General features: G+C 33.1%; 1 protein-coding gene across 1 annotated transcript in view; it reads left to right on the top strand.

Annotated features, from left to right (window-relative positions):
• The window catches only part of LOC150092820 (low-density lipoprotein receptor-related protein 4-like), a 1,164,745-nt gene that overhangs the window by 450,044 nt on the left and 688,696 nt on the right, over positions 1-26,005 (top strand). Inside the window, exon 6 of the mRNA XM_090414290.1 lies at positions 6,923-7,036. Coding sequence (XP_090270416.1) covers positions 6,923-7,036 — 114 coding nt within the window. The remainder of the gene's footprint in view (positions 1-6,922; positions 7,037-26,005) is intronic.

Genomic DNA, 26,005 nt, shown 5'->3' with positions numbered 1-26,005 from the left:
TTTGATATTATTTAAGGCAGAAAATAGAGTTTCACAAGAGTATGTAGAAGAGAAAATTGTTAGAAGAGCTTTAGCAAAGATTTTAAGAGCATGAAAGTTTTCGGGAAGGCTATTCCACATTCTTAGAATTTCACAGTCTGAATTTTTACACGCGGTATATCATGCAGACGTTCCCGCTCAAGTTCTTTTAATTCATTTCTAAGAGCAATAAACTTTCTTTTCCAGATAGGATTACACTGGAAGTCGGCTAGTCGCATTTCTAGATCTTTTAAATCCAACCACTCAAAGCCTTCTAATTTAAGTTCCATGAATTCTGTTTCATCAGAATACTTTATGAATTGGATTGTTTGTTCCAATATTCGAAATTGCTCAAATCTAGAAGAAAACTGCTCGGTTACTGACTTTAGAACTTCGATAAATTGATTGATATGTTGTTCACGATTTTTGGGGCTGGTTTCGTTAAAAAAAACTTCACTCTTGGGAAATACTTAAAATTGTTACTTTCTAAATCACGTTGAAATATTTTGAGTTTATTCTCAAAGCTCTTGATCGTGCCAAACATAACATCGACAGATTTTCCGAAACCTTGCAATTGTATATTAAGATCATTCAGATGCAATGAAAAATCTGTGAAAAACATCAGCTTACTGAGCCAAGCAGAATCGTTCAACTGAGAAAATTCGTGCTCCATGCCCTTCGTATTTAAATATAATTTTATTTCATTTAAACATTCAACAAACCGTTCAAGTACTTGGCCACGACTCAACCATCGAATATTATTGTACATTAATAAACCATGTACACTGGTTCAACTTCGCCTAAGAGGGAATTAAATTCTCGTTTGTTTAAAGCCCTGGCAGCAATAAAATTAGTTACCTTTGTCACAATTCTCGCCACATCATCCAAATCCTTTAAGTCTGATTTCGCACACAGTGTCTCCTAATGTATAATACAATGAAACAAACCAGGGGATGACCAACATATTCTGTAAATTGTTTGATAAAACCGACATTACGGCCAACCATATTAGGCACGCCATCAGTTGTAATCGAAAATATTTTCGATAAATCTATCTGTTTCTCACGGAACACTTTAACAACACAGTCGCATATGTCTTTACCTGTTGTGTTTTGAGGTAAATGTTTTAACTTTATCAATTCCTCGTGCTTAGAATCACCGTGAACATACTTTGCAATAATAGCCAATCGAGCTGCTGACGTAATATCTGTAGTTTCGTCGAGACAAATGGAAAAACAATGGCGTGAGTTCAAGTCTTGTTGTATTTGATTTTCTATACTAGCATTCATTGATATAACTCTGTCTTTAATAGCATTCCTACTTAATGGTAACTCTTTCATGCGCTTTACAATAGCTTCCTTATTATGAAAGTCCTCAAATAAAAATGGTGCACACTTTACGAAAGCTTCTTTAATATAATCACCATCACTAAGTGGTTTCCCATGTTCATCAATAGTATGTGAAATACTGTAACTTGCGTCTACTAAATTTGAAGGTCCTGAAACAAATTTAATTAAAGTTTCTGATTGTGATTTTGCCAGTTTTAGATGTCGCGATATGTATTCTTTGCGTTCTTCCAAAGTTTTTTCTAGGAGCCATTTGTGCTTAGTTTCAAAATGTCTTCTTACATTCCAAGTTCTACTCACAGATAGCTCACCACACAATTTACAGAGAACTTTATCGCCTCTATCAATAACACCATATTGTTCAGTCCAGGCATCTTGGAAATTTCTTCCACTTCCTTTCTGTGATAATTTTAGTTTTTTATTAGTTCTAGCTGCCATTGTAAAAGGGTTCACAAATTAAAAAAGAGCACAATTATATACAGCGGTAATAATAAGAACTAACAATTACTGGAAATGAATTATACACCAGCAACTCGAATTACTTAAGTGGCAGACCATGCAAGACTACAATTTCTTCTTTCAGCAGGGTTGCCAGATTTATTACCGGTACGTTCGTAGCAACCTTCTTACGTTTTACTCTCTATCACAGTGATTTTCAACCTTTTTCATAATATGGCACACCTAGACTAATTATTAAAATTCTGCAGCACACTAAAAATATATTCTTTTAATTTTTTTGACCATCTGGCAAAAAATAGGCATAATTTTGATTGATATACACACAAAAGATATTAATAATAGTAATTACTTATCCTTTTTGCTCCAAAAAAATTTAAACTATATTTTTGACATTTTGAGTAAGTAAAAAACAATACATTTTCACAAATCTCGCGGCACACCGGTTGAAAATCGCTGCTCTATCATGCTACTAAATAGCAACTATTTAGTAGGTTTTGTTGCGACGTCATCGTAAGTTGTTACTATTTGCATTATTTAACAAAATTTCCAATGTATTGCAACTATAAAATGTTTTCATTATTTACTCAGATAAATTCAATATTTAATGTTGTGAATTATATTTTCTGTTAAAGTGGTTTTAAATATGTTTAGAACTTGTATTACTCAGTCGAGAGACTTGGCAAGCACGCATGAACGAATTTCACACAGAAGTCAAATGAAAACTTTAAGTTTATAATATATAAAGCACGTATTTATAAGTTTGTATCGTATAATATTGATAATAATATTTATAATATCATATGACTATTCAGAAATTATAATGATTATGAAAGAAAACGCTCGTTGTTTATAGGCTAGTTACAAAATAAAATAGAAATAGGCTAACTATAAAATATAATTCTTTCAATGAACCGAAACCAACCTTCGCCTTAACTGAGAGCGATCTTACACGATTTATCGCAGTTATTTCATCAGAATACCAATATCTTTCAACATCCAAGATGTGTCACCTGAAACCCTCAAGTGTGTCAGTGCTGACACGCGTGTCACAGGTTCGCCATCACTGGCCTAGATCAACGCGTAAATAGCCATTACTACAATCTGTAATGGAATGAAAATATCAAGGGCATACATATTTTAATTATTGAAAGACTGCGTAACCAAGGCGTTTCTTGTTATTAATACGGGTGAATTAGAAAATTATATAATAAAATACATAAATCCGCCTTAACAATTAGAAATAGAATTTTTTTTCTGCATTAAAATGCATTCGAAAGATACACGCGTATTTAGGAGGCAGTTGATACACGATTACTAACAGATTTTAACACGACGTATGTTAGAACGTAAAGTGCGACACAATAATAAACGTACGGAAAGCATTTTAAAGTTTTCTATTTTTTTTTTTTTTTTTTTTTATGTAGAGGAGAGATTACTTTGTGTGTGTGCGTGCGTGTGTGTGTGTGTGTGTGTGTGTGTGTGTGTGTGTGTGTGTGTGTGTGTGTGTGTGTGTGTGTGTGTGTGTGTGTGTGTGTGTGTGTGTGTGTGTGTGTGTGTGTGCATTGCATTCTTCTGCACGTGGGCAGATGAAACTACACGCCGCATAGATTGAAACCAGACACAACTGTTTTGTCTCTCCTCTGCCAGTCAAGCAGCTGAAACGTAGCCTTTTCCAACTCATCATTCATATCTCTACCTGGCATTGCGTTTAGATAAACCTCTCACACTGTCAGCATTGCTAGCGAACTTAATTAATTTTCGTTGCTTCTTTTTCCATGACGAACAGTCTACTCGCTTATATTGAACGCTCGCAAAGCCACACCGGCTCCGCCAGCATGATGAGAAAGGGGGGGGGGGGGTGACGAGAAAGAGAGATTGTGAGAAAGTCAAAATTCAACCTGTACTTTTTCATACACTTCATAACTTCATAGTTAAAGCGGAGAGGTAAATACTGATTTTAAAAGTGATTAAAGTGTTCCGTTATATTTAATTTTACAAACTTTAATCACTTTCTAGTAAAGATTATTAGAATCTAACATCGTAAGTTGATATCGTCATAGTCTGGTTGAAACATATCGAAACGAAATTTTCTAAGGTTGTTACTTCCGAAAAATATTAACCTAGTGTTTGACAGTGATGATATTTGTTAAAAAAGCCCTAGAGATATTTGTTAAAAAAGCCCTAGAGATATTTGTCTCCCTCCGCCCAATCCTCCTTTTTACTTTATTCAGTTTTAAAATTTCTAATATTGTTCCAAGTAATTTATGGAACAACTTGAATTAAGGAGTGTTCTTTTTCTTGTACTAAAATGTTTTACTGATCGTTAGACAATTAAATGATTCAAAGAACTCCGAGTATATTATGTGAAAGTCAGTCGTGACTAATGCCATCAAAGAATCTGATTACCAAAATAAAACCATCATTAATAAAGAAGGGAAGAATAAGAACGCTTCTTACCTGAGACAGGGAAGTTCTTGTTGCACCACTGTCGCAAATACAGAACGCTAAGTCCTACCCGAAGAAAGAGAGAGAGAAGACACCCCAGAGTTATTAGCCTGCCCTGTATAACTGAAACCACACAAATTCTCTATGGAATCCTTAAGAATCAGAAACCAAAATCCATCGTAGTTAGTTGTCTATATATTATATTTCTCATTTGAAAGGGTAATCAGCATCTTTTGTTTTTCTTTTCAGAACAGCAGAACAATAACCTCCACCCAATTTCCCGCTTGTTTTGTTCAATCTAACACTCCTACTGAAGTTCCAGGGAACACATGAGCGAATTCCATCTTAAGTTGAATATAAATAATTGCTTTCTTAAAAAATTATCCTATAAGTTAACTGTCTGAACGCATTTCCACTTATTTTGGTATATCAATGGGGATATAGATTCTCGAACAGATCTGTGAGTTAATTCGGTAGCCGAAACGTGATTTCATCCGTATTACAATTTCTGATTATAAATCCATGCTTACATGACTTTAGTGCGGATGATAGGAATGCAGAACGTTTTAACTTGATCGATCTATGATAATAAAGCGACTGATTATCTTCTTCCAGCAAGTAGCCATTCAACTTGATCAACAAGTCTCGTTCATAATGGCATGTCGTAACGATAGGATAGCCTACGATAAACTATTATGAACGAGATTTAAGCACAGCACTCTGATTAATTGTTCATATTCGTACTTATAGCATTTCCTAAGAAATAAGAGATCGCTGTGCGTAAAATATTCCATTCTTATAGGATGAATTGTATGATTTGGAGGAGGAACTCTTTATTTCTTGGAGAATATAATATTAGTTGAATTTATCAAAAGTGGAAGCCTAATAATTAATTTTATTATTTTAAAATACACCATATAATTTTTTATAATTATTAGCGATTGTCGGGGATTTTAATCAACGTTGACAACAACTGTATTCCATCTATATTACAACAACTATATTCCAATCGGTTATGAACGATCATAATAGTTTGTGAAGGAAGTGCCTCCCTTCCGTGACAATCTCCCCATTTTTGTTCGGTTGGATTAATTTTTCAAATGACTCCTACTACATAACAAATAACTAGATTCCAAATGTAGTCAACAACTAAATCATAGTTATTTCATTATATTGAAATACCTTGAACGAGAGATCTGTAAATGCGTATCAAAGGAGGAAAAAGAAGAAAGAACGATAATTACGGAGAATTTTTTTGCTATTTTGCAGTTATCTTGTTCTTTTCTTTACTAAATTTAATTCTTTATTTTTATAGACTATATCTTGTTGAATATCTATGGAAAATAAAACACAAGCATAAAATATTAAGCTTAAAACTGGAGTTAACAAATTGGGTTTGGGCCTTAATGAATCGTGTAATAAGAACAGTCAGTGACGTGTCGTACAATACTTGCCACAGCAGTCCTGCATCTCTCTCTCTCTCTCTCTGTCCAACTCAGATTCATTTGAATCTGAGTTGGACATTCATCAGATTCAGATGCTCCATGAGACGATGAACACAACTGTCCACATATATATCATAATATATTATCAAATCGTTCTCTAACTGAGAATGTCTTCGGAATGTTAAACATGGGGAGATTTACAAAACCTATACAGGTCAGATCGTTCATAACTGATTGGAATATAGTTGTTGTTAAACATGTTAAAAATTAGTGCAGTTCGCATCTGAGAAATGACTATTTGTTACGTAAGATATTACGATTTAATTATTTTTGTCATTCCTAGACACGTAACGTGAGTTCAGAATGAATTTAATTTAAATTCATGCTGACCTGGTTTGGTTGAATTTAAAATTGAGGAATTTAATTTAAAAAAGTTATTAGTTAACCTTCGACGATCTCACAATATCTCGAACTATTCAGCAGAAAGAATCACACGATTACAATATTCTATGGAAGCAGTATCGCAATACTGGATAATCCTTCTGAGAAATAGGAACTTCTCTATATTAATAATGAGAAAATTGAAACCAGTTTTCATGGTTTTATTCATTTATCTAGTGTAATCAAATGACGTACAGTTGATATTAATTTAAACAGACGGAACCTCAAATTTACTGAAACACAATAAGCGCCTTAATTTGGAAACACCAGCGACAAAATATCTTTGCTGGTACCTCTACCTCATACTTTAACGTGTCTAAAACTATTAAAACTGGCTGGGGATTTATAGAATGATTTATAGTATGTTCGGTGATTGATAAGTTTAATATAAATGTTCTGGCGCACTGGATTATAACAAAATTTATTACTGTAATGAAACACTAGCTGTTCTCAAAAGGGAATAAAACGGCTGACTTTAATAAACTCCATCAAGAAAAGATGGAAAGCTTGGTGTGTTGATGCATTTTATTACTTAGCGTTTTCATCATCCCTAGTTATGTTAGCTTTTTTTTTCATCCTAACTTATTTTTCTTTAAAAAAAAAGCAGGATACAAAAGCTAACTATAAAATTGATTGCATCACAGCAAGATAATTTTTTTTTTTTACCAGCTCTTGACTTAAGTGAATTTTCATGTACAAAATAACATTATCCATTCTCTAGAGGTAACTGAATTAACCTTGAAGTTCACTGTAACGTGTGTTTTCCAGTGTCAAGAAATTGCACCAAAGAAGAATTTACTTGCAACAACGGACGTTGTATACGACTGGAGTGGCACTGCGATGGAGACAACGATTGTGGCGACAATAGTGACGAAAACTGCCGTAAGTCTATCTTTATTGTGCTAGCAAAAATGATGTTAACTTATAATAGATATTTGTGTTTTATTGGTCCTGGGTAGAAAATAATAAATGCTTGCAAGTCACAAGAGAAGACATAAGCTCACAAATGAGTTACCAACAAATCATCTCCGGTTACCATCCATTAGCTTCTGCCGGATTTTCTTATTATTTTTTTTTTCACGTTAAATGCGAACGTGCAGCTCGGCGGACTATGCTTTATACCCTTGATAAAATATTTTCTAATTTCAGTGGCTCCGATAAAGGACAAAAATAACTTGCATTTAACGTAATGAATATTTGAAGAACCACATGTTTGTTTCAAAGATTAAATAAGTAGTCTGGTTTTTCTTTTTCATCCTGCCTGTTACTTTGATCCTGTACGGCTTTACAGAATACCGATTCTTAATTAACGTAATTAATTAATTGACTGTACTATTTTTATCCTTCGACTGATTGATGCTTGTAAATGAAATGCTGTGTCATCGCCTACAAAATAATACGGTATTTTAGTTCATTCGAGAAGATTAACTTACTTCTCGATTCCTTTGTTGTAGAGGGACAAGAAGTTTAATGGTGGGTTCAAAGAAAAGTAATTAAGGTTTTTAAAGCAGGAAACTTTTCGGTGCTTGTAGCTCACGCTAAGAATAATTGGCTATGCATTCAGTATCAGTGATCTCTTTAAACTGGAATACCTCTTTTGAACAGATTCGTGTGCATTACAACGTTGGGTTTTGTAACTTAGGTTTGTATTTTTTTTATATGTGTAGGTGCCTCAAGAGCGCTTCTGTAGCTCAGAGGGTTTCGAGGATGCTCTTTAGTTGCGTTAGAATCCCGTCTAGAACACGAAGAACCTTTATTAGGAATTTTTCATTGAATGTGTGTTATACGAAGGTGAAAATGGTTTTCATTTCTACACACTGTGCAGATAGGATTAACTGCCCTTTCAGACATTGATTAGCTTTCAAAGAACCCAAATTGCTTGGCCATGACAGGTCATTAAGCGTAACACACAATGCAAAAATGGGATAGATGGCCTCTTAAATTTGCATCTGTACAGTTTCAGAAATAAATAAATAAAATTTAAAATAAATAAATAAAACTAATAATATCAACCATACTCATATAGAAATATCGGGTTCCTAAAAATTCTTCCTCAGATCGAAATTCCACATATGAGTTCATATTATCTCATTAGTTTTCGTTATTGGCTAATGCATCCTACACATCAACAGTACATTCTAGATAAGTAAAAACTACATAGCAATATCTTTTTAAGAATATTTCACATGCAAAAAAAAAAAAAAAAAAAATGCAATGAGCAACACACCAAGCCCTTAAAATACCTAGTGATTCATACTGTAGTAATCATGAAGAGTAATAGCTTGTAATGTAAGCACTGACTTGTCACAAACTGATGATTGCAACCGAAGCAATGGAATTGTTATAATGAGATAGTGGACAATTGGGCACAAGATGATGAAAAAGATAATACTGAAGATAAGGACACTACAGATGAATATAAATATCAGAGAATGAGCCAACAGCATAAAGTAAATATTTTAAGAAATGCATAAAATAATTTACATGATGAATATTAACGTTCCCTCAATACATTACATAAAAAGTAAAGATCAACAGACTTTAAAAGAATACCGAACAACCGAAAACATGATATTTCTGTTCATCGTAAAAGATTGAAGAATCTGTAATGGACATGGAGAGATTCGGCATTCTTCTTAAATTATGCATAGAAAACAGAAAATAATTTAATTTTTAAGCCCAAGACAATCATTTGATCGCACTGATGCAAATTGTTTCTAGATGGCACTACAATACAAAATATCCTACCAGTTAAAATATAATTGAAAACTTATACGAAGGTAGAAATGCCAAACGAAACATTCGAGAAAAGAAGGATTTCTATCTATCTCTCCCTTCCATCTGATTCAGACGGGTTGGGTCTTCTCCTAATGAGGAGTCACGGCGAAATAATGCAGCCCGCACGCCACTCCTCTGCTGCACCCCTATTGGAGGTATTCATGACTGTAGTCCGTGTATGTTTACTGGGCCGGTTTGCGGGATGAAAAAACGAACTAAACTGAGGGAAAATCCCTCCTGCCCGCGTTCAAGACCGGCTAACTTGGTTATGGCTGAGGAAGATCCTTGAGCTCCTCACATCTCCGACGGGAATCGAACCTAGGACACTCCTTCCCCACGCATATGGTTGTGAAGCGCACAGCCACTAGGCTAACTGCGCGGACGAAAAAAATTAAAAAAAAAAGAAGGATTTAGATAATAATATATTGTCTTACCGTCAGAGTTTAATATCATATTATTACATGATTAAATTTACGCCGTAGACTTGTATTTCTTATTTTCCAGGTTATTAACATTATCATATCTAGCATTTTGATTCTGTAAGGCTGTGTTTCTTAAACTATGTTTCGTGAAACCCTAAGGTTCCTCAGAAACTTATAGTATTCCTCTGAAGAACATACAACATTTATAACTTGTATTATATGTAGTTTTTGAAGGAAAAAAAATTCAATGAATGGGAAAAATAAAATGTAGCGAAACTGTGTGGGACGGGGCCCTATCGTTGCACAATTATGAGGACATACAATGCATTAATATTACTCTGAATCGTTTAAGTGTATTTACTGATATTAGTAAACAGCATAAAATGTACTTAACATAACATTTATAATTTTCGTTTAGAAATGCTTTAAGACAGCTGCTAACAAACATTATACCGAACATTGATAATTTATGTAATTTGATGCAAAATATTTCTCATTAAGATTTGTGCATTTAGTGAGTGATAAATGAAACAGTTTTATTAAGTTATTTTTGCTACTTTACTATTTGTAATATTATGTATGATCGGTTTCCTGATTAAAATATTTGAACATAACCGTTCATTGTATAACTTAGTTTTTGTTTCTTTCTTGCTTATAATTTTTATTAAAATTCCATTGGAGTTCTCGTAAACTCAAAATTTTACGAGACAGTGTTTTAAAGGAACAGTTGACAGGCCTCAATCCGACCTTGGTAGTGGTCTTCGTCGTTTTCCTGCCCATCAAATACCTGTTTTTCTAGCCTTTCCTCTATCCTTTTAAAGTGAGCATATCATGCTACATTGACTTTGCTAACATACTCCTGAATGCTAACAACAATGTAAAGTTCCTTTTAAATATCTTCATTTTTAGGTGATAGTACGATTGATGCTACCCTTTCATTTCTCTATTTTATTGCAGAACTCTCAGCGCTGTGTGTACTCTTCTTTTATTTCTAATCCAACTATCAGATCCCTAAGTTAAAATCAGTTGTAGAGTATGCTAGTATAGTGTTTTGACTACTTTTCCTCTTATTTCATATAAATTTATTCGGCTGGTTCCTACCATTACCAGCTTTGTTTATTCTGTTATCTATTTCTACCTGTTTTTTCTATGTGACTCACACTTACGAAAGGTTGCTAACCTATAGAATATAAATGCCGTTGGTGCGCTAAGAAATGTTTTCTATTTTTATTAATTTTTGTAATTTTTTTGGCATTTTTTAATTCATTTTTACCTGCTCCGGAAACCCTACTCTAAGCAGGACGGCGGTCTCACACCGTGCGATAAAATTCACATACCATCTAAAGACAATCACAGATATTCACGTCCTTGGCGGGATTTCAACCTGAAGCGTATTGGTGCGAGAGTGAATATGCCCCCCCCCACAGCACCACCATCACCAACAACACACACGGCCAAGTAGGCCGGCCGTCTTCACTGAAAATATCATTTACGTACAGTTTTATTTAGCATAAGTACTTTCTCTATAGGTTCGCCATTGAGAATGCAGTTATATTCATATTTTCGCAGATTTTGCCTTTTTGTTGCTGATGAGTCGTAGTAGATATATTACAAGTGTAAATCATCTGCATGAAGAGCTCTGAAAAGTTTATCGTAAAGTAAAACTTCTAATTCTGACAACCCCTATTTGGTCTGAATTTAGCTCGCTTCCCCAAGAAGATCTTATACAGTTTTTCGTAACGTACCCTCTCCTGAAGTATGCTCGTATAAATCTCTCCTGGACACTCAGGAGAGAAATTTTTTTACGATTCTCTCATTCAGTTTATTTTCCTTTTTAATAGATGGGTACTGTGATAGCTCTTCTCCAATCATCCACAATTCGAGCTTCTCACCAGACCTGAATTATGCAGTTTAGCCACCATAAAAGTTTATACCTTCATATTTGAGTCGTATATCATTACTTCAAATGCCTTGCTACATATCAGGTTTCTGATGCTTTTTTTCTACTTCAAGAACTGATATAAGCTTCTGATTGCATTCTACTTGGCTATCTCTTAATACTGTTCTCTGCCTGCTTATCTCATTTAATGGTCTTCCAAGTAATTACTCCAAATATCTGGAAGACCTTTGTCGTCAGTTTTTATGTCAGCTTTATCATCTCTAATTGCTGTACTTCATGTCTAAGTCTTTTCCATAGCATCCAGAACATTTTGTTGCCTTCGTGATATCTGTTTTCTCTATTGTTCCCAAAGTCGTACCATTACTTGTCTTTATCTGCTTTAGACAACCCTTGCCTTTTTCATATTTGCGCGTAACTTGAGATATGATTTCTTCATTTCTAGGCAGCCTCTTTAATATATTTGAGAGTTTCTTTGCAGACACTTTCAATTCGTGTTTCCATGGCAAAGTTCAGTTCTTGTTTTCAAACGCTTTCATTTTTTTTCATGAGTAATAATTTGTACATTTGAGCCTACAATTCATCTCTAAAAGCTGCTTGACTTTGATTCGTTTTTTTTTAAAACTTACGCACACATTTTTCATTTCAATACGATATCTCTTTTTATCCTGCTCAAAGCGTATGGTAATCAGTTCCCATTTCTTTTCCACTTTTGTTTTTACTCTTGTATCCTGAAATTGCGGGGATATCACTGCCAAAATGACATATTGAAAAAAAAAATATAAAGATATATTTTTTGAATATGAAATAGATCTTTTTGAATTGGCACTTTGTCGTCTGCACCTCTTCAGAATATTCCAACGGTGTTTAGGATTCATGCAGCAGAATGTGCTGGACAGGATTTGTTGAAACTGGCACTCATGTTCTTCAAATTATATTGAAATTTATTATATTTTGTTTCATAAATTCTTCCATGTTTTCTTTATGTGAATTTATGCATATCTTTGTTGGAAAACAATGCTAGTTAACAAGCTCATATCCTGAACGCAAATACAACATGGATTTGCTATTAAGATTAGTAATGTTATCTGGTATTAATTTTATTAGTAATGTTACCTGGTGTTACTTTCCTACTCTGCTGTGCAAACCTCGAAGAAGAACTAGCTTTTCCTTTGAATTCGTTGTTCTAATAAGTTGAATTGTCTAATTCTTTGTTTTGAAATTTACGCACATACTCATTCTACTCTAAATTATCTTTCCAAGAAGATTATCTCTTCCTATTTAGCGTTGAATGCCATATATACTCCTTTCTTTTTCTAATCATGCCTGTTGTCCAAATCTAACATTTTATAATTATTTAGCAGTGTTTTATGCTTGTCTCAGTAAATCCGGTTATGTTCATATGATATCTCTAATTCTTCCTTCTTTTACGCTGTTACGTTTTACTTTTATGGTGCCTCTCTTCAGTTCAGCTGAGAGTGATTTAGTTCTATCATCATCATGCGTATCAAGGATTTAGGCCTAGCATGCCTGTTCCGACCTTAGAAGTCATCGTTGAATCGTTTAAGAGGATGTCCTGGTTTTCTTTTTCCTAATGGCTTGTACTTTAAGGCTTCGTCCATTGTTCCCTGTAACGAACACCAGGAACTGGTTTAACCGGACGATGCCTACGTGACATTGCATCATGCTCTATGATATTTTTTTTTTATTTCGATTGCTGTGCGTGGAACATAAAACACTGCAAAGAGATTTTAAAGCAAAAATTTTCCCAAGAAGAGGAATGTACTGGATAGGATTTGTTGAACGAGCATTCAAAGATAAAAAAAGCAAAATAATTATTACAATGAAAAAGTTCGTGCATTCAATATTTAGGTTATGATATTGGGTTGTAACTTCAAAAACTAGTCATGATTCAAATTTCTTGATTATATGCCACTTCTACGCAACATAATGTAAAGCTAGAAGTGTTCGCTTTTTACCCAGGCAATTTGGACTTCTTCAGCAATATATCTCCCAAACAAGAGATCGAAGCAGCAAGCTAACCGCTTCTCATGTCTTCTATACCTCTTCAGAATATTCTGAAGGCGGTTTGTAGGCTTCATACAGAGGAATGTACTGGGTAGGATTTGTTGAAACTGGCTCTCATGTTCTTCGAATTTAGAAATTTTGTTTCATTCAGTTTGTATATAGCAGTTACCTTCCCATCAAGTGGTTCTGCCATCATAGGTTGTACATAATCATCGAAACAGAATCTCTTCTACATCTAGAAATTAAAATACACACATCCCTTGCAGTATTTTTCATGTATGGCAGATTTTCACTAGATATTCTCCAGTTGTTCTGAAACCTGCGCCCTATATAATACGTTCTAATTTGAAGCTATTTTAGACCCTTATTTCGCAATAATCTTTCCTATTGCTTGTAAATAAATGTCTCAATATCCACCATATAAAAACAGCGACAACATTTTATCACCTAATTACAAATCCATTTATCTCGTAATGAAGAAATCCATCGCCTGCCAACTGGTTGCACTACTTTTTCCCTATTAGCGACCGTCAGAAATAAATCTTCCATACCAATCGGCAAGAAATGTTTTTACTCATTTTCATCATCTCTTTCCAAGTTATTCTTTCGTAACGTTCTCGGAAGAATGATTCTTGCTCTTTGGTTGGAAATATCTCGGTTTAAATGTATGATATAACATGAGGAATAAGTAAGGACATAACTGAAGATCTCTGATTGGAAAGACATGTGTTAAGATCTTGTCTTAATGTCTAGAACGTTCTAGGAATATCTCTAGAACGTTTCCACTGAACTGGAGTTAGATTAAAAAAGGAGAGACATTTAATCCCTAGCATTTTCATAGTTTTGTTGGCCAACAGTAAACTGTACTCCTCTTTTTTATAAATACTTTCTTTAATTCTGATAGCACTGTTCTTCATTTTAGACCCTTATTTAGCAATAATCTTTCCTATTGCTTGTAAATAAGTTATCTTTCTCCCGGTGAGGAGAAAGATAACTCAGTCGAATTAAATCCCTTAGAAGTTCATTCTACCATATTTTTCAGTAAATTGAAACCATTCTTCTGAACTTTTAATATCATTTACTTTGGGCTATAAGTGGCTTTTGGTGCACCTCCCAAAGCTACTTTGCATTGACACTGCCAATAACATAGAAACTAAAGCTTCTAGTTTTCTCCCTTTCATTTTTTATATTTCTCCGGACATTGTTCATCCAAATATTATAACAGTTTTTATTATTCACATCACATATACAAATTATACATGTTATACTATTCAACTTATATAATTATGACAATATTTCACAATACAATTCAATGCACAGTACAATATTACAAAATAAAATTCAAGTATTACTATCACATTCTGTTGGTACTAACACTTATGTTGGCTATTATTTTATTATGGTTAATTAAAAGTTTTCTCATATATGCAAGTAGAATATAATATATTTCGAATGGTTTCATAGTTATGATAAGTAACTGGTTTAGAGTAATATAAGTTAGTTAATGCAAATATGTGTAACCAAGGGCCGTAGCCATACTGATTACTAGAAAAGTAATTAGCTCAAAATATGCATCTATAATGCTGCCACTCTCTGCAAACTTATTGAAATCCAGGAATAATCATTCAACAACTTTTCAGTTAATTTCTGCACTCACTACTAACTACTCATCTTCATTCATCTCAGTCATCATCCAATAGATGACATCTCGTCAAACGTGTTTCAGTATTTAACGGAATCTGTACTCTACAAACGTTAAGAAAAACAAAAGTTTGTAACTTCTTTTTTCCTCCCTTGAACTCTGACTTGCCTACAGTGCTTTCGTTACTTATAAAAAAAATTCTGAACCTCCTGTGGGTGGGATTGGCATTAGAAAGCACGTAACTTAGCAATAAATATAAATATTAAAAACTAAAATTCCAAATATTTAAGAAGGATGCTGTGTGTTAGCACTTTCACTTTGATCAAAAGCAGACAGTAGTGAAACTTATTTGATCGGTGTTGATGAAATGCACATATCGTAATAGAAATACACAGCAAGTAATGATAAATTTTAATACCAACTTTTGAAAGAGAGAGAGATTCTATACGCCAGCATGCGCGTGCTTAAAATTAAAATACAATAATGGGAGCGACTGGATTTTCTATATCGAAGTGAGTCGATCGACGTAGTCATTTGCTGCATTAATGTCTGCAGTGCTAAACTGGCGAGAAGATGACTCAGTGTATTTCGCGGAGTATAAGTAGATAAAATTCAAAATAAGAAATTCCAATATTTGCTTTCAAAATCGATATATCTTCAACAGTGAAGCTCTCTGAATTGATATTTTCGGTCATAAAATCACTAATTGCTTAATAACGGCAGTCCTTCTTGCTGGGCGAATATGATCCAGTAAGGTTTAGTACTATTTCACGTTTCACATTGTAATTTTCAGATTGATGCAGATACCTTTTAAAAAAAGAAAAAGGTTGAGAGAATAAGGAAAAAATTAAATCTTTATTTACGGAATGTTTCGTTTAGAAAATTTCAAGCATGGTTTCGCATTCGAAGTTGTTCATTCCAGTTTAAGAACTGGAATATCATCATATTCTCCTAATTATGAAGCACTGGCCAATGAAATGCTATGCCAAAGATCACACTAACTTGCATATATATATTTAAATTTTTATATAATGTAAACTTTTAAGTAATAAAACATTTGATTATAATGTAAACTTTGTATGTATTCATTTAACAAACGAATTCAAAAAATTTGCTTGAAAAAATAGATGGTGCCCGTCGCCCTACCGGTATTTTAGAATGTGCTCTAGGAAACAAAAAGGTTGGGAACCCCTGCTGTAGAGGCTTACTATATTAATGACGTCACGGATTTTGATAAATGAACAACAAGCGATTGAATTATTACTTTATTAATTATGCTTTGAAGCTTAGTGACAGCACTCTTGGCACTGCACAGTTTTTCCTCTAGTGATATTCCGATTCGTTGATATTCAAAGTTACAACACCATACTGAATAGCGGTGTGAAAAAAAGATAAGTATTGGATGGATAAATATTATCCAGTACATACCCGAGTGGAGGTGAATAAGCGCTGGGCACATCTTTCAGAGCCATTTTAACTATAATATTAGTATTTTTAGAATTTAGTACAGAGAGATACATCAGACGTTTTTTAGTAAAGTATTTATAGGATGATTTATACTTCTCTAAAATTAGTTAGTTGAGTAAAAATGTCATATGCATGTTAGTAGTGCTAGCAGTTTTTATTTTCAAACTTAATCTTAAGTCTCTCCTTACAAATATATTTTCGATCATTGCTGAAACTAATTTGTAAGTCCATCACATTTAGAACTAATAAAGTTGCACTGGCGTATCTCAATAGTTCAGCTGTTTTCCATAATGGACAATTTTTTATATATGTTAAAGATACCAAGCAATTTTATGAGCTAGGTTTTAATCATTTTTCCCAAGTGAAGCAAACAGAAAAATAAGTCAAGCCTTTCCGCCTGAACGTAGTTCAGGTCTGAGGCAACTCGTTGTAAAGTTGGAGTAAGCTCCAATCACTTTCCTTACGTTGCACCAAACGTGCAACTTATTCAAGCCATTTCGGACCTCCCATAAGCGGGTAAGTGATAGTGCAATTCATCTCCCACCTAAAGACAATCACATACATCCATGCTCACGGTGGGATTCGAACCCTGAGCCTGTTGGTTGGAGAGCGGGTACACTATCCAGTCGGCCATCCAGGCTAAATAATTTGTTGAAATATCATATTATAAAGACTTTTTAATGCATATCCTTTAATATTTTGGTTTTCAAGAAAGAAATGCGGTGTAATATACCATACTTTTTATGATATATTTTAAGCCTCATATTTCCAAAGAAGAGTCAGTCGCATGTCCTAAACCAGAAAAAAATCAAAACCAAATTCTATCTTCTATATTGCTTCCTTCAGTAGTTATTTCATATGTGAGAGTTATTTTTCATTTACCCAATGATTCATCTTGCAAGTTACATGGAACAATCTGTGTCACATAAAAATAATGATCTCATTTTATATATCAGATACCAGGAACGACGATACTTATTTGAAGCATCATTTAACTTAAGCTCCTTTTTATGGTGGAATACTTAGCATGGTGTGAACTTGTCCGGGTGATTATATAAAACGGAAAGAAAATAATCTAGATCACTTCGAAGACGCTTAAAAAAAGAAAAAAAAAATAATAATCGACATTACACGTATCGCCTGCTGTAATTTTTGTTATTGCAAGATAACATTTTGAAGCATTTTTGGTCGTGAAATACCCAAAATGTACACATATTTTAGTACATATAAGGAATTTGCATTTCTCTAATTGAAGGATTTAATTATGATGTAAATAATAAATACAATTTAGAAAAATTGACCGATGTTAATTTGTTCTCTGTCCATTAATGGAGAAAAGCGTTTATTACCAAATGTGGGTAGGAACCACATAAAAAAAAGAAAATAATATTTCTTATTTGATTATCAACTGCACTGCTGATAACGCTGTTTAAGATTATTTCTCTAAAAATAAGAGTTTTTAAATATTTTTGGCTTGATATTATACCATATAAAATATAACAAAAATGTATGCATATATAAGTTATATCGAGGTTATGAAAATGACATAAATGTAATCATAAGGACCTTTGTGGTGCAGTTAAAAATGGGAAAAAGCAGTAAAAACAAGTAAACACGCGATCCAGCCGAGAAATTATAATTTAGTCTATCAGCCAGTCTATGAGACATACCAAAAAACAAGGTAAAAAATTTCTTATCGATCCGTGTAATAGGTAGTGTGATTTAATCATCTCCATATTTGCAACTTAAGAACAACGAATCCGGTATTTAAGTAATCTGTGCAGTGTACTGATAGCAATTATGTCTCGCATTGTTTTGAAATTAATGACAAAGATATTTAATTTGGTGCTTTTTATTATTAAAATAAGTGGGAATCCTTGGCTTAATTCCAAGCTAAGGCAACAGAAACCTCAAACCTGTCCAGTTGTATCATACGCTTTATAACCGGAGAAAAATCCCGAAAACAATCTTAAAATCCTCTGTTCCTCGAAGGAGAGAGTTAGAGATTAAGCAATTCTTTCGCTTGCTGATTCCTTCCACTTCGTTGGATTTGTTTACAACAGATATTTCCATATACCCTGTAACTCTGAAATGGCATCTATAATTCAGCTTCTCTCAACCTGATAAAATGCGGTAACCACATCTTTTATTCATCCATACTAATCAAACTGACTTTTCTTCCTTTTTATCTGTTTCTTTTTCTCTGTAGTTTTTAAACCACCTTTTCTTTTGGAGAGTATTATGATAAAATAATAGTTAACCTTCCTCACAGACATACTCTGTTAAAAGTGAATAGCTCTTGACGGACTTTCGTTTTTACTGAATGAGCTAAAATTATAAAAGTAATTCTAAATGCAAAATATAATAAAGGAAGCTAAGGAATGGCGAAAAGGACAACTGATTAAAGAAGGGATCACAATCAAGTTATTTGTTTACCATATAATATACAATATAAACTATGATATGAAAGATAATTTATGTTGCACTTTAATTCCATATTATTATTAATACCATATTATGAAATCGTGTATTATCACATTAATAAATTATTCACATAATTTGTTATTGTGATATATTGTTCGTAACCAAAAACAGAAATTTCGGTTTCCCCCCCCCCCCTCTAAATGAGCACATAATATTTTGTAGTGCAATATCTTATTAACTGGTAGCATAACAAACAGTATGTAATTTTGAGCCAGAGTTTCCAGCAAACCAAAATTCTTCTTTAACAACTTAGACTCGTGGAGAAATTGCGTTTGTCCACTATTAAATTTATACTGTAATTTATTAATCTAAAACTCCTAGGCAAACTTTTCGGCCTTCTTTTTCGCTGAATCCGAGAGAGCTATTATAAAGAAGTGTCATAATAGCTTTCCCCTCTAAGAAATTGAGAAAACAATGCCCCAAAACCCCAAAATTTGAAACTAATGCCCCAAAACAGACAAACCGACCCGAGAACACATGCTGTTCACTTTAGTTATTTTTCGTAATTTTAACCAATCCCAATCAGACGGTTAAAATCCCTTTAATTTCAAATATCCGTTAGTGACATTCAACTATAACTATTTAAGTTTACAGACGAAACATTCTAAAGGATAGTAATTCGTGTCTAGTTATTAGCTTGGAGAACTCGGCTGTTATCTGAACTCGAGAATCATTAATGTAATATTTAAGTATAGAAATTGTTTCCTTGTAATTTCCATTTTTAGAAATAGATTATGATACTGATTTGTCTTTAATGATATGAGGAGTAACAATTCTGGACGAAATTTATTCTTTCAAAAACTGCTGCTATTCTCAAATGTGCAATTACCAACTTGAAAAACATCCAAGAAAAAGAAAATACTTTACAATAAAAACTACTTGGCTCGTTTCCGAAGAACCGCCGAAGAAAGATGGTAATGGTTAATGAACTGCTAAATTTTTATGTCCCTATAAAAAAAAATGCTAATGTAAAGAAAATATGCAAAAGAGAAAGATGCGCTTTCTAAATCAGGTGATTGCGGGGAACAACTGCCAATATTGGTGTATTTTTGTCCTGTACTGGATTATGAATTAGCACTTCGCAATTTTCCTGAAAGCTTTTCGATTTTGTAGTTCGCGCACAGTGGAAACATTGAAAAACAATTCTACGTTTACTAAAAATAGCACTTAATTATAGAGATTTTCGAGGGGAAATCTATCGTACTTTTAAACATCGTAAAGCTTGAATGTAGATATCCATCTTCGAGAAGGAATTGAATGCTCTTGTTATAACAAAAGCGGTCGAATAAATTACTTCATTTCCAATTCTTTTTCTTGATGTTGTGACCAATATTTCAGAAGTAAGTGTCTTATTGTCATACTTTGATTTTTATGCAGATAGATTTTATGTAGATATTGCAGATCGTTAAGTTAATATTCAAGATAAAAACAGTGCTACTACTGTTTTTGTCTGCTTCTCAAAAATTGGGAATTACTACCGTAGAAATTAGGATAATGAAGCCAATTTATTATGTCTGTTAATTAGGTATATTCTTCTGATTGGCTGTTTTGTGAGATGAAAAACCCGAGTTTCCTGGAGGAAACCCTGCAACCTCCTTATGAAATGGGGTTGAATTTAAATATATATTTAAATATGAAAACAGAACGCGTTGGTATTTTGATTTATATTTTGATTGGTAAGTTTCCGGCACAGTTCATGCGCATGACGGGAGACGTGACGTTGTTACCGTGAATATGTTGTTGGTAAGATGCGCATAGGAGTCGAAAAACGTTTACAATTATTGAGTGACAACTGAAGCCATGAACAGCATCTGTATTATATCTATTAATTGCATATACTCTCCAGCTATAATAACGGCTGCCCCAATATTGCCCTCCTGCCTCAATATTGAGGCCGCCAAGTTTCATTAAAAAAAAATTCCTTTATAAATTCTCCTAGAATTTCTCATAGGATTCGAACCCACTTTGCCTCAACAAAAAGGGCGAGTCGATTCTTTCCAAATATGTTATGTTTGGATTCAAAATATCTTAATATAGTCTCATGTCATTCCTATTCTTACTGTAATGTGGTCCCCGAGCAACCCCTAACTGCTATATATCGCAACTGAAAATTCAGTCAAACTTATTATCCAGAAAATATTTATATTTGGCATTATCATAGTAATATATTTATCACATATTCATACCAGAAAATTCAATTATAGTATAAACTATATTTAAAAAAAAAACTCTCCCTGTAGCTTCAAAGCTATATATCCACTATCAGGAGAACAAGTGCGTGTAAAAAAACAAACAAACTAATTTCTGTCTCACTCAACAACAAGTGTTTCTGGGCAAAGTGACTAGTTTCTCTATTTAAATGTATAATAAATAAATTTAGAAATTTAAATCTACATCATTTCTGGTAGTTTTCATCATTTCATCAACACATTTCGTGTTGATGAAAATCATTTGGGAAACGTATATAATAAATATCTTACAAAAATACTTTTGATTAAATAAGCTTAGGTTTGTTCCACCCGATTCAGTTAGGACAAATTTCAGTGCAGCTTAAAGTTGCTGCATGCGCACACTAAAAAAAAAAAAAAGTTATGGTTTACCAGGTTCACGTCTCAAAATATGCTGAAATATAAAGAGCGTCGCTGCAGAACTGGCTATTTGACCAGTCCTAGAAACCTTGCAGAGGAGCAAACATAATAGGAGTACTCCTGTATTTCACATTTGTAGCGTAACATTCTCAGAGTGCTGGGATTCGAACAACCTACAGCCTGTTGGTTGGATAGCACAGCAGATACTGATAACTTATGACCAACTCATTCTATTATCAGTGTTCTGTTGTTAGCACTCTAATTCGTGTTTTAAAAACAAAATTAGATTTGTGATTTTCCTAAGTATATAATGCACACATTAGAAAGACTACTTTGTTTCGTTATCTCAGTATGTTAGACAAATTTGGCTCATTTCCAACGTCGACTAACCAGTTTACTTTCTTCAGACTTAAAACTGATTAACTCTACATATGCTAAAAAATGAAAAATCACAACAGATCATTAGCATCAGCAAACTGTTATTAACAACACATGTTGATTATCTGGTCACCTAATTTTCTTGGATGTGTACGCTGTTACCTAATGCCTCCTTAATTCTTCATTATTTTTATATGATTTTGGATATCTGTGATATTAACATAGTAGCTAAAGATATGTGAATATTTTTGCATTTATAAATAATAAAAAGTAAAAATATGAAAAGTATTAGCGTACTCATTGAAAATGGACAGGAGATCTATTACAGAAGAATATTTTTTTAAATTCATCATCTTGAAACGTAGTTCCTTGTCTAAAATGAAGTTTAAACTTAAACTTTCAATATGTTAGCTGTGAAAGTTTAAAATATAAGAATCCACTTTGAAAATGAGTTTGACTTAATACGGAAAACTATTGCAGTCAGACTAGAAAATTTACAGATGGAGATTACTGCTCTGTATGTTTCACGGTGGAGGTTAAATCTAGATGACTGGTAAAAAAGTTATCCGAGGACAAATATTTTTGTTTTAATTGAAACTTTTATTTACTTTTACTTTCTAAGCCAAAGTGATATTGTTAAACTGTGAATGAAACTATGTTGTGTATTTTGTTTTTTTTCATTCACATTTAACATTGTTTATTATATATTAATCATAACTTGTATAAAAGTTATTTATTAATCCTTATTTAAGAATTATTATTTAAGTATTTATTCTGAATTTAATCAGCTATTAATTAATTAAACAATAATATGTGTATAATTTATTGTAACTTATATATATATGTGGCGATTAGTTTTTACTCGGTTGTTATACATTTCAAAAAATAGATTTAATGACCATTAACCCGGTCCACTTAAATAATAATTTAAGTTATAACATCCCAGATAGCCATGCTGCAGTTATTCAATATTGGCGTTCACGTGAACTTGCACGCACAATTGCAACAAACAATGGCACGCCAGTTGGAACAACTTGAAAAATACAACGTTTTTATGTATCGATTATGTGAGGCAATTTGTACCTGTGATTTCCAGTTTGTTTATTTAAATAATTCAATGTTTATTAGTATTCCTTTCCTTTATAAATACCTGAAGAAGGCTGCTATATGCCGAAACTAGTAGTATTTATCATTAAAATCTTTATATGTTATCTCGGTCTTGGAGTCATTAAATCTATTTTTTGAAATATATATATATATATATATATATATATATATATATATATATATATATATATATATATATATATATATATATATATATATATATATATTGTAACGTGAATTTTATTATAGTTATCTGTATGCGAAATGAAAGAGTTGATTAAGTAGTTCTAATATTCTATTTATTGTGTTTTTATTAACTCAATGTAGTGGTATAGCCTTATGTAACATTAACGAAAATGTTTACGTTTATTTGTTGTCATGGAAACGCATGAAGTAAACGAGCGCGAGTGGAACAGAGCGTGAGCTTCGAGAAGGATAATAAAAAAATAAAAGGTAACAAGAGTTGGAACGGAAATTTTGAAGCGAGAGGAAGCAAGGGTATAAACTAGTGAAGTGGAAGTAAATGAAAGGTTCTCAAGGGCAGAAATCAAAAGGGATAATATTTATAAGCGAGCAAGAACGAAGGGAATCTTCTAGTTAGCTGAAGATGAAGTCAGCAGTAATAATAACAAGAAATTAATGCAGTAATCGGATAATATAAAAGACTGGACGTTCAGTGAAGAATTCTGAATAAACCCAGTTAGTCTAGAATTGAGACTTATTTCTAATTTGCCCTAAGGAGAACTGCACAGTGTTTAATTAGTTAATGAGTGGTAACAAGGATAATTGAAGTACCCTACTGTTGATATCTAGGATTGTGAAGCGTGATTAATAGTGTTTTAGTTATAACTGTGGAGAAGTCTTATAGATGTGTTCTGAAGAGTAATAAATATATTTTGAAAGTATACTCACAACGTGATTGATGTACTAGGAACTGTTTCTGGTAAGGACTGGCATATTGATTTATTTCAATGCATGAAGAATTGAGTGTTAGTTACGCTACGTTTAACCTAACTTTAACTGTGCCAATTCTTCGAGATTGGGAATTGAAAATAAAAATTGCTTGAGAGATATTTACAGCAATTAGTGCCTGTGTTGTTCTTTAAGCGTATGGCATGCCTGAGAATTGCGTGAAAACTGATTAGATAGGAAGTTCTATTATATTTAATTAAGTGTAGGAACTTTGTCACTCAGAAACTGAGAAAGTGTATGTGAAGGTTTAGAAGATTGAACTAATATGATTGACTTGACCTAATGTTTAACTTGATTCTATTGTTAAAAATTTGAAGTAGAATTTATGTATGTGTTATATAGCTTATATTAAATGTTTTATTTTGTTAATCTAATTATTGTGTTTGCCTGAATTCCTTTTTATTGCACCGTTCACAAAAATTCGAATCTTGCGGGAATCCCAAGTGGAAAACAAATACTTCGGCCAAAATGATTAAGGGGACTGCTAACTAACTATGAATTGATCCTGCTATTTTATATAGACTGATCTAAGAATGGAGTGGCGCAGTATAATAGAAATTTCTCTACCCTTGGATTGGTGATCAATTTACAATTAGTTGTTTTTTTTTATATGAAAGTGACTTATAACAAGATGGCGAATTCGAACATGAAGGAAAGAACGTCACGACAATATTTACTTTCCAGTATGTGTTTAGAAAATAAGAGCTCAGCAGATACTAGACATAGTGTGAGAGAGAGAGAGAGAGGAGACAAAAGCATTTGTTTTCGGTCCCAGTGGTGCAATCCGTATACGTAATGCAGCCGAGTAACGAAAAAAAAATACAATTTGGCGAGTTATTCTTCGCTATTTTTCTACGAATGTCTTGTAGACCCACCGTAGTACAAGAGTATGTGCGCCATCCCCATGCTTTAGTACTCTAAAGAGTCATTTCCTATGTTGCAGAGCATGTCTTTCTGCTGAGAGGAATGGCTTCCATGGCGGATAACATTCCAGTGTAAAAACTATATTATATGATTGGTTTCGGAAACATAAAACTACATTTGTGGGAATAACTATAAAACCGTTGCAGTACAATGGTCTCTTCTATCAAAGGAACTAGTTGCAAAATGGCACTTTTCTGGTGAATAGTTCCAGATCTTTACTAACTTTGGGTTTTCATCCATTGACCGTTCAAACTGTAGGTAGGACTTCACTACCTACAGAATGACATTACGTTGATGTTTCCATTGTTTTTGTTTTCCAGTATCTATGACATAAAAATGGAATGTGCTGTAACAGCTTCAGTATCATTTCTTTAAACTTATGAATCAAAGTTAAATATTGGAATTTGAAAAGTGAGTATTCTGAAAGTAAAAACTAGTTTAACATAATCTAGATTCTGGTGGGTTGGAAGATCATTCTGGTTTGGTTCCATGTGAATTGTCGAAATTTAGTAACATTTAATCCATGGGTAGAATTGAAATGATAGGTGTACAATAATAATGAATAATTATTACTCAAGAGGGTTTGATAATCACCATGAAACATAAGATCTCACCCTATCCAAAGTATTTATCTTTTTGTTGTCCGCATAGTATTCCTGTAGCGAACATTAATGAAATTGTTTGTAGGCAAAGTTTGAAAAGCAAGTTTACTATAACGATCGTTATTTATCATTAATAAATGTTTTTGTTGTTTCGGTTACTGCTAAATAATTTAATGAGTTGAAGAAATAACACCATACAACATACTCACGATGAATCACAATAAAAAAATAAAACGAACAATAAGAGCAAATGATGCATTAGAAAAATTGTCACTCTACAAGCTTTCTTAGTTTATTCAGCTTTTATTAGATATGTTTTGTGATTGTAATACGCCGAAGCTGCATTTATAATTATGATTTACTGAGTAAATTTCAGGTCATCTGAATTTCAAGAAATGTGGGCTCAGCTGGAATGAAGCTGCTTGTTTCATATAAACTGCTTAAATTTTGCTAGTCCAGATGAATTCTATGGAATACGTAAAGAGTTTGTTTTGAGAAAATGTTTTCACTTGAAATTGGAAAACTGGCGTAATGCAGTTTGGGACACCAGTCACATGTGTAT

This window comes from Typopeltis vanoorti, chromosome 25 (assembly GCF_054136105.1).
Source record: "Typopeltis vanoorti isolate ZY-2024b chromosome 25, IOZ_Tvanoo_1.0, whole genome shotgun sequence".
In the NCBI taxonomy this organism is placed as follows: Eukaryota; Metazoa; Arthropoda; class Arachnida; order Uropygi; family Thelyphonidae; genus Typopeltis; species Typopeltis vanoorti.
Note: the sequence above shows the minus strand (reverse complement) of the source record. Positions and strands in the feature narration are given on the sequence as shown.